We start from the raw sequence: 9,574 nt of genomic DNA, 5'->3' as shown, positions 1-9,574 counted from the left end.
GGGTCTCATGCTGTCTGTTGCCAGCGGTTTAAGACACACAACACACACGGGTCTCTCCTCTGTCCCCACCAGCCCCACTGTGAATCCAAGACCCAGGTAGGCTTCATCGTATTTTCTTTTTGGCTGGCTTTTTGCGTGATTTACCTTACTGTCTGTCGTGTTTTTGTCTGCTGGCGTGGAGTCGCCTGCTCTTTTAGGGGTCCGTGTAACAAATGTATCCATTGTTATGCCCACTAATCATTGCGTCGCTGCGTGAAGGTTTGCTTATTGTTCCGCTACAATTAAGTGCCGACGTTAAACATTTATTTCCCACACCATGGTTCCTCTTGTTTCCCTCTATTTGCGTTTTTTAATGACACGTTTCTTTGTATGTGGTTGTTTTATTTTGCGTGTATGGTGTTTGTCAGTAAAGCAAATTATGGATTAGGATATACACAAAATTAGACTAATTTACTCCTGTTCGCTGCGCCCCACCTGTCACGGCGTCACGCCCCACAATTTGAGAATCACTGGATTAAGGTCAGGATAATGGGGGGCAGTCGTGGCAGTCCTGAAAATTGCAGGTTCGAGTCTCAGGTCTGGCAGGAATTGTCGGTGGCACGGAGTGAATAGCCAGCACCCTGTCCAACTTCAATACCACGAATGAGGTGAGACCCTTGAGCAAAGCACCGGACCCCCAACTGCTCCCCGGGCGCCGCAGCACCGACTGCCCACTGCCCCCGGGTGTGTGTTTACAGTGTGTGTGTGTGTTCACTGCTGTGTGTGTGCACTTGGGTGGGTTAAATGCAGAGCACAAATTCTGAGTATGGGTCACCATACTTGGCCATTTAAGTCACTTTCACTTTCAGGGTGATGGTTATTGTCGGGCAAGTAGTGGTTATAGCCAAGATTATGGTGAGTCTCCAGGCCAATGTAAAATCCCCATAAGGAGTGAAAGTAAATATATGAGTGTTTGTGCAAGTCACAACAAGACTCTTGCTATATGTTGCCTGTTAGCATGTTTTTTTAATTTTTATTGAGAACAAGTCTAAATTAAAACATAACATAGCTCCTAAACGTACCAAATACTAATCAGAATATTTAGGGGAGTTGTTAGAAAAATAAAAAAGGACTTATGAAGGGTTCCTAAGCATTGTATTCCAGGGCTTGTTTCTCTTAGTTCATTTAGTGAATATGAACTTTCAACTTATTGAACTCCACAGTCATGTTGGAGGGTCAGTCTACCATTGCGTCTTTGTTGTTCAGACGAGCTCTGTTCAAAAGTTTGATTTAAAAATGACCTTAGATCCTTTTTGGGTCCATATATATCATACACATCCTACAGACTAAAACATAGAATAATGTGTAGAAGTCATGCAGAAGGACAGTATTATTTTCCTTTTGTAATGGCGTTGACCTCATTGCTATTGATTGTCCTCATGGGCTTTGTGTCTGCCATTGTAGATTCTGAGCTTTCTTCTTCTCCTTGTCCTTGTCAGTGGTTAAAGGGTCTGCTGGTGTTTACATGGATGTGAAGTCTTCATGATCTCAGTCTAACATCATCCCATTAGTATTAATGGATGAATGACCAAACCACCTTACCACACAGTCTACTTTAACTGCTGAGACTTTTAGCTGTTGCTGTTTGTGATCATACCTCATGATGCTCATCAGCAGATGTGTTTAGTCCTGTTTTTAAAGTCAGAGGTTCACAGTTTGTGGACGACCACCGAAACACCAGTCAAGGAAACAATCCCACCACAGTTATTTAGTGGCTGCTCTGTAGCATTTGATCATGATCAGTGAATTCAACTGAATGTTTTTAGTTTTAAGGACGAGCTTTGTCTGAACATCAACTCTCAGGCTCAGCTCTCATCACCTATGTGTCCTTAACTATGAACTATTCAACCACTTCATATATTCATTCATACATGTTGTCCAGAAATGCATATTTCTTCATCATCACATGTTATTAAAGTCATCTGATTCCAGACTATGGTATACTGTGTATTCTGAATCAAATTGTTCCTGTTGCTCTCTGAAACTACATAATATCGACACAGAGTGAAATATTCATACCCAAGATGCATTTTAGATCTCTTTTGCATCATTTTCTAGACTTTGCCAGATATATTTGGCATCACTGCAAACATTTTTGAATAGGAAGTTAAAATACATTTCTTCAGGTCCAGTGCATTATGATGCACCCAGGGTTCCATTAAGACTATGGACATGTGTTGCTGGTCATTCTCATCTTGTGTCTCTTAAGAAACAGCAAAACACTGATGTGTGGATGTAAAGCATGAGTGTGTAAAGACTAATCTTGCTTCTACAGCAAAGTGTCTCCAAGTGCAGGAACACTCTGTACCAGGACATCATGGAGCAGCTGGTGAAAAGGACTGAAGGATTTTTACATGGGAGTTGATCTGAAATTGTTCAGACTGACACTTTGACACCTGATACCTTTAATCTGTGTCCATGTTCTTTTCTCTCTCCTCTATCATCTATTATTAGATTTTAGCCTTGAATGTGATGGGTCATTTCTTGGTGTTAGATAAATTGAAACATTATCATTTCACTTGTACTGCACTGAAGTAGATGAAGGAAAACAAAGCCTGTTATAAAGCATCAAGATATCAGCTAAAACAGAACCAATACTAACAGTGTGCATAAAAAACAACTATTGAACAGGTAGAAGATACAAAGCTTCTTGGAGTCACTGAGTAATAAATGATCAAGGCCCAAATAAATAGACGATATTGTGGGCAAAGTGGGGAGAGGGAACTCTAGAGCTATGCCACTAGATGTCACTAGACAAGTTCTATGTGCTTCAGTTCTGTGACTGCTGGATTACTGCTTATTGATTTGGTCAATGAGGCAGCACGGTGGATTACTGGTTAGCACTGTTTGCATGTTCTCCCTGTGCTTGTGTGGGTTTTCTCCAGGTACTCTGGTTTCCTCCCACAGTCCAAAAACATGTATGTCAGGTTGATTGGTGACTCTAAATTGCCCATAGGAGTGAGTGTGAGTGTGTGAGGTTGTTTGTCTCTATGTGGCCCTGTGATGGACTGGTGACCTGTCCAGGGTGTACCCCTGCCTTTCACCCAAAGAGAGCTGGGATAGGCTCCAGCAGATCCCTGTGACCCTAAATAGGAATAAGTGGGTATAGATGATGGATGGATGGATTTGGACTGGTGCTTACAGGTTATTCAAAATAAAGCTGCACCTTTTATTTTGCAGTGTTGATACAGACTTTACGTCAATATAATGCAGGACAATTTGAGGTGTCTCACTGTCAGACAAAGGTCCAACTATGCCTTTTTAAGTTTTGCTGGACATGTAGTGAAGACAAGATCACTGTAGATATCAAATGAACAGTTATTCAGCTAGTCTGTTCAACATAATTTGCTGTAGAGACAAGAGTTATGTGTACAGGGCTATAGCTAGGTGGCCAGTATATATTGTTTAAGAACATATTAAAGAAAGTTTAACATCGTGTTAAAAAAATATCTGCAAAGACATCAGGAATTACATTTTGAGTTGTGGAGGAAGTAGTGACAACTGGTGGTGGAGGAAAAGAAAAAATGTCAGTTTACTCTCTGTCTTTGCTTGAACTTATGTATGTAAATACAGGACAATGTAACTTTGGGTATATAAAATAAAATGAAACTGTGTATATTATTCAAAGTTTATTATAAAACAGGTTTATTTTACAAAATATGTTACTTTAATTTTGTTATGACAATTGAGTTTGTTAAGAGTGTAAATGGTAGATGGAGCAGATCATAGTTAATGTCCTGGTATTGGGGACAGTTTCAGTTTTCTCTCCTACATGAATGGAACTGATCATTTTGGGTACTTGTTATGAAGTGGTATTTGCACTGTGTATGTGAAAAGGATGTGTATGGTTGTATGTGTGGTATAGCCCAGGAAGAACAGCTAATACTCATGGTGATCCTGATATAATGAAAGAAAAGTTTCCATCCATGCTTTTAAAACAGAAAATACTGAGCTAAAATTCTTAATTTAAAGTTTGTTCATCAGTTCTAGTATAAAACCCAGTGAGTTAATGCAGGGTGAAGACAATGAATGTCAATAAACCAGCTGAGTGCAATCTACATCTGGTCTATCATTTTGCCATGAATTCTTCCATGGATATGCTTTGGGAGGTATTGCTCACAGAGACTGATTCCCAACGTTCGCCACTGGGTCCAGAGAGCAGCCCAGAACAGGGTGAACCTTCTTCATCAGTTGGTCCAGTTTGTTTACGTCTGCTGCTGTGATGCCACAGCCCCAGCTGACCACTTCATAACAAATGGCTGATGCCACCACAGTAGTAAAATCTGGAGTGTACTGCACACTCTAAAGGATCTTAGTGTCTGTGCAGATCTGTTTTCATATATGGTATTATAATAATAATGAGAAGAAGAACAACAAGTAGTAGTAGTATTACTTGTAGTAGTAGTAGTAGTAGTAGTAGTAGTAGTAATCTGTCTGCCTCATGATTGATCATTAGGAAAACAAACACTTGTACTGCCACCCTGTGGTCATTAAAAAAACAGCAACTCATACAGCCAGTGAATCACTCTCACCTGACTGATCAGATGTGTTTCAGCTTAAAGTTGAGTGCTCCAAGTTCTTATGTCATTAAAACTCCATGTAACAAAACAAATGATAAAGTTGTTCTATTGACGTGCAGCCATAACAGGTGGAACAAAGCTGAGACACATCTGTATGGCTGTTCATTGGTTTTAATTATAAAAATGTGTAGGTATTTGCTGCTGTTTCATCATGTATTAGTTTGCTTTTGTTTGTAGTGTTGAAAGAAGTGGAACTAAAGTGTTGATGTGCACATTCTGTGCACCTTAACGATGTTAAGAATAGGAGATTAAGTTGAATGCTGAAAGTTTACTGATAGGAAAGGAGAAAATGAGAAAGTTTAAACAGATTAGGAATTGCGGTTAACGCTTCTATTGAATTGAACTGAGGCTTAAAATTCAAGTTTGAAATATGCGGGAAACTTTTCACCGCTTTGTGCGAACCACAGGAAGTAACAGCGAACACAGCTATATTTGGCTGAGCGAACATGCACATTGTTAGTGGATGTCAAATCTTTGCAGAGACAGTCGTCAGAGACAGAACAATACGATCTTATTTCACAAGTTAACAACAAATTAATCTTTACAAATCATGATTAATAAATAGAATTAGCAGGAACAAGGCAATAAAACACAAACATTTTCATCTTTACATCTCATTACCATGCACACACGCGCACACACACACACACACACAAATCAAATCCATATCAGGGGATGATGAAGAACTACTCCCTGCACACTGATGGTGTATAATGATAGAGCACTGTCTCATGTTACTGCATGTAAAACACAAAATGTGACAGAAAACTGCTTCATTGCACAAAAATGAACCAAAATCTTACTTTGCATGTATTTTGCAGACTGGAACCACAAATGTTTTTACAATGAACTACAAGTATGAAAGTCAAATTAGATCTGCAGGGATCAGTGAGACCCATGGTAGGGTTGTTGGATAAACCAGGTGAAGGCTGGGGCTGTCAGGTAAGGGTTTCTAGAGTTGCTGGTGGTTTCCAGGAGAGCAGTCATCCTCCACTACAAAGACTGAAAAATAAATACTGTGTTCATTTGGAAACCACACTTCTAACAATTACAATCTGTATTTTATTAGGGCAACATGCTTGTATTTAGACATTACATTCTTAAGAAGAAGAAGCAGATGGGCTTCTTTTGTTATGTTTTACATATAAGTTTCTATTCCTCAAAACAAACTATTTAAAATATACTCTTTTGGACTTGATCCTAAAATATGGGTTTTGGCAAAATTATCCATAATCTAAACAATGAATTCCAAACAATGCTAACCCTATTAATCACACAGTGTATAGACTTTACTTATCAGTGCAGACCATTTGTAAAGTAGCATGGTCCAGATTAATAAGGCCCTTTGCTCTTGGACTAACTCTGCATGTAGAGATGTGCATGAATTTTTCCATCAATGGCTGCATCAGCCTGACAGCACAAATGAATGTAAATGTAAATCATTACCAACACAGCAGGCATCATGGATGGATGATCATGGAGCATCTTTGAAACAGGGCAGTTGATTTTGTCGTAATGATGAAAATACAATAAGAAGCTGTTCACAGAGACTGATTAACTCAGGTACCTTTCCAAGTCTCAGCTTTTCATACTGGCTGTGTCTGTAGCCATAGTGAAGGAAAGTTGTCCAAAGTCTCCAGTATTATGAAGCATGTTCAGAAATGTGTAAAGAATAACATTCAGGATGTTTGAGTAATATTTGACATCATGGAGGGGGGATACAATTTATGTCAAGTGGATTATTTGCATCTGAAATAATCTGTATCCCCCTGTAACATCACACTATACAATAACATGATCGTTGTGATCATTCATAACAGTATCCAAAACTAGACCTCAATTTATTTTGCAATTAAAAGTCGGTTATACAAACAATTGTTGTTAACAATGTGATGTGTTTATTGTAGGCTTGTTTACACTTCCTGTCGAACTCGATTTTATTGTAGCTGTTTAACGTGCAGGCTTTTTGATTCAGTATATTCTATTGAAAGAAAGATCAGATCACAACGTGTTTGAATGTGACAAACAGTGACCTCACAATCTCAGTGCATTGGAGAAGCTCGACAAACACATCAAATAGGCTACAGCCTGACATAACGCTGACAATGGCTAGAGTAACTTTCGACAGAAAGATAAACAAACTAAAAGACACATTAGAAAACATCGTGCAGAAAAAGAACTATATTCAATACGATGACTAAAGAATCCAAGTGTTACTGGTTTTTCGTTAACTTAGCTAAAATTCAAGCCTTAACAACCCAGGTCCACCTTCACTCTGAATGCATGCGCGCTCCCGCGGCAGGGGATACAATTCATGTCGGGGATAACTACTTTGGCACGACACCTGTGTCACATGAAGACACTGGATTGCGTCCCTCTGTGGTTGCATTATCAGGCTTTATTCATGAAATTAAAATGAAAGAAAAACATTAGCTACACCTGGGGCTGTGAACGCAGCGGTTACCATGGCAACAGTACACAAACCGACTGCCCAGCCTGAGGAGTCCGCCTGATCTGCGGTATGTGCATCAAGTGTGCTAAATTATTTTCATTACACGAACCTGCACTGTAGCCAGACTCTTGTTTGTGTTTATGACGAGAAACAAATAAACAAACTAGAACTGCACGCGTGTCCAAATCCGATTACACTAGGCCTGTTTTTATCGATCGCAACTAGCGCTAGCTAACTAGTTAGCGTTAGATAAAACGGTCCTGGGAGCAATTGAGACATATTGAACTATTTCTATGCCAAATGTCATGTGTTACATGGATATTTAAGTGTCTACATTTATGGCACATGCATAGTTGGATGGATTTCTTGGTTCAATATTGATTATATCTGAGAATAAACCATATACTCCATAAACTGTATACTAAACCCTATGGATGAATGGTCCATCCCTAGTTTTGTCTAGTTTAAAGTCTATTGAGTTAAGTGACACCTCTCCACCTAGCAGATCTTTTCGGCTGTTTGGCTTTGTAATTCATTTCAACCAAGAGCATGTAAGCAATATAAATTACTGTCTACAGTAAGCAGCTCTTAAAAAGTTGATGCTGAAGTAAAAAAACAGGGAGATGTTCCAAAGCTAAGGAGTTTTGCCATCAGAGAGTTGGTCCTCTTCAGTTGCTGGGCTGAAGGTGGAAGCAGCTACTGCAGAAGGATGTTAGACTGCGCTCTGGGTCATGAGGGATTAATGTTTCACATTTCCATTCTTGTCTAGACCATATTTTTCCTTGACATAAATAAATTTAGAATTGATTAGTCAGGTTACTGTAATTATATTTGTAATCTTCTGCAGTGCAGTCCCAGATTCAAGAAGAAACCTCAGAAATGTCTTCACCAGATCCCAGTAGGTTGTCATGCTGTCAATGTTAATGCTAAACTTCACACAGAAAGTCAATAAGTGATGATTAATTCATAATTATTATTAACACTTTTTTTTTTTTCAACAGAAGTGCCCGAGATGTCTTCTGGCAGCTTTGATGTTTCAGGAACTGAAACACCTGCCAAATCACATGAACAAGGTATAGTGGGCAAAGTAAATGATTGGAAAAACAGAGAGAAACAAATTACAGAAAATTACACACTCATTTGTTTTGTTTTCTTCACACTATAGACATGAGGAGGAGGAGGAGAGAGACCCAACAGAGCCCATTCAAAATACCAGACAATAATAGCATCTTTCTATTAAATGTAAATGAAAAAGGGGTCCACAAAGAGGTTGGAGTGTGTGTGTCTTATATGTGTAGAAATAAGTTGTTTTACATGCACTGTGTGACTTATTGTGTGCAAAAGAAGTGAAAAATTGATCTTTGCTGTGGATAAGTCATGGTGCTGTTCTTTGTGCTCAGGAGAAGCACAGATTCCTGACTCTACCAATTGATGAGAAGACAACCCACACTTCACACAAGATGGCCAAGCTGAAGAGCGAAGTAGTGGGAGAACTGGAGGAGCAGGAGAAAAAGGACAAGATAAAAAATCCAAAATATATCAAGAGTAAGACAGCTCTACCCAAACGCACATCTGGCAGACATGAACTAAAGATGGCCATGATGAAACGAGGTAAGAAGAGAGTGGAAAGTAGAGAGTCAAACTACTTTTAGCTTTTTAAAAATCCATGTGCACTTCATAGCATGGTGAAACTGTGTGTTTGAATCTTAAGCATTAAGCATTGTTGGTCCTCTTTCCCCAGAAAACACCACAAAAGAAAGCAAACATGATTTAATCTCCATGGAACGGCAGAAGGCAGTGTTGGAGGTAAATGATTTCAGGAGCTTCTGAGCTTTTAACAGAGGTAGAGCTCTGCCAATAGTCTTATGCTCTCATTTATCTTGGACTACATCCATCATCTGTATTTTCAAAAGCAAAAAAATATTACCTGAAAGGTCTCAGGTGGTGTACTGATGTAATTAAAATATCCGTGACATTTTACAGTTTCTCCATTACTTCAAATCTTCCTTTAGGCAGGCAAGACTAGTGGGACCAGATCCGTGTGCAACAGGACAGCTGAATTAAAAGAACACTCTGCTAATTTGTTGATTTCCAGCACTGAATCTTCTCCTCTTTTTCCACTGCCAACATATGCTTATCTTCACATTCTCCTTAATTACCTATAATACCTGTAATGTTCCATCTGCTCTCACTTATCTCAGTTAGAGCTGACTACAAAGAGGTCTGAGATTTTAAGGATGCAACAGGCTGTTGCAAAGGCGCAGGGACGACTGAAACAGCTTGAAAAGTTAATCGAAAGAGACAATCTCAACTTTGAAGTGCTCCTCAGGCATCATGAGAAGAAGTCTGTGGAGGCCCGAACATGGTAGGAACTATTTAAATTTAAAAATATTGTCTTGTTACTGGGTCTGAAATTGAAACAGTGTTTTACTCTTAAATTACTACTAAATAAGGGCTGGCTTAAAACCGTAACAAGAGACACATTCATATGACAGTTTAAAAA

The 9,574-nt window shown here is 39.1% G+C and overlaps 1 protein-coding gene across 1 annotated transcript; it reads left to right on the top strand.

Moving 5' to 3' along the window:
* The first annotated feature begins 6,985 nt into the window (after window positions 1-6,985).
* On the top strand, window positions 6,986-9,440 carry LOC113144556 (uncharacterized). Its single transcript, XM_026330711.1, has 7 exons — window positions 6,986-7,138; window positions 7,924-7,969; window positions 8,073-8,144; window positions 8,237-8,340; window positions 8,472-8,682; window positions 8,813-8,877; window positions 9,273-9,440. Exons 2-7 carry the CDS (start codon window positions 7,951-7,953, stop codon window positions 9,438-9,440), a joined length of 639 nt encoding a protein of 212 aa, XP_026186496.1. The 5' UTR covers window positions 6,986-7,138; window positions 7,924-7,950.
* Window positions 9,441-9,574: the final 134 nt, after the last annotated feature.

The sequence above is a fragment of the Mastacembelus armatus genome, chromosome 10, assembly GCF_900324485.2.
Source record: "Mastacembelus armatus chromosome 10, fMasArm1.2, whole genome shotgun sequence".
Taxonomy (NCBI): domain Eukaryota; kingdom Metazoa; phylum Chordata; class Actinopteri; order Synbranchiformes; family Mastacembelidae; genus Mastacembelus; species Mastacembelus armatus.
Note: the sequence above shows the minus strand (reverse complement) of the source record. Positions and strands in the feature narration are given on the sequence as shown.

What these genes read in the sequence shown, in the direction of transcription:
- LOC113144556 (XM_026330711.1), top strand. An exon ending in GATGGCCATGATGAAACGAG is followed by an intron (nt 8,683 to 8,812) that starts GTAAGAAGAGAG and finishes CTCTTTCCCCAG; the next exon opens with AAAACACCACAAAAGAAAGC. An exon ending in GGCAGAAGGCAGTGTTGGAG is followed by an intron (nt 8,878 to 9,272) that starts GTAAATGATTTC and finishes CACTTATCTCAG; the next exon opens with TTAGAGCTGACTACAAAGAG.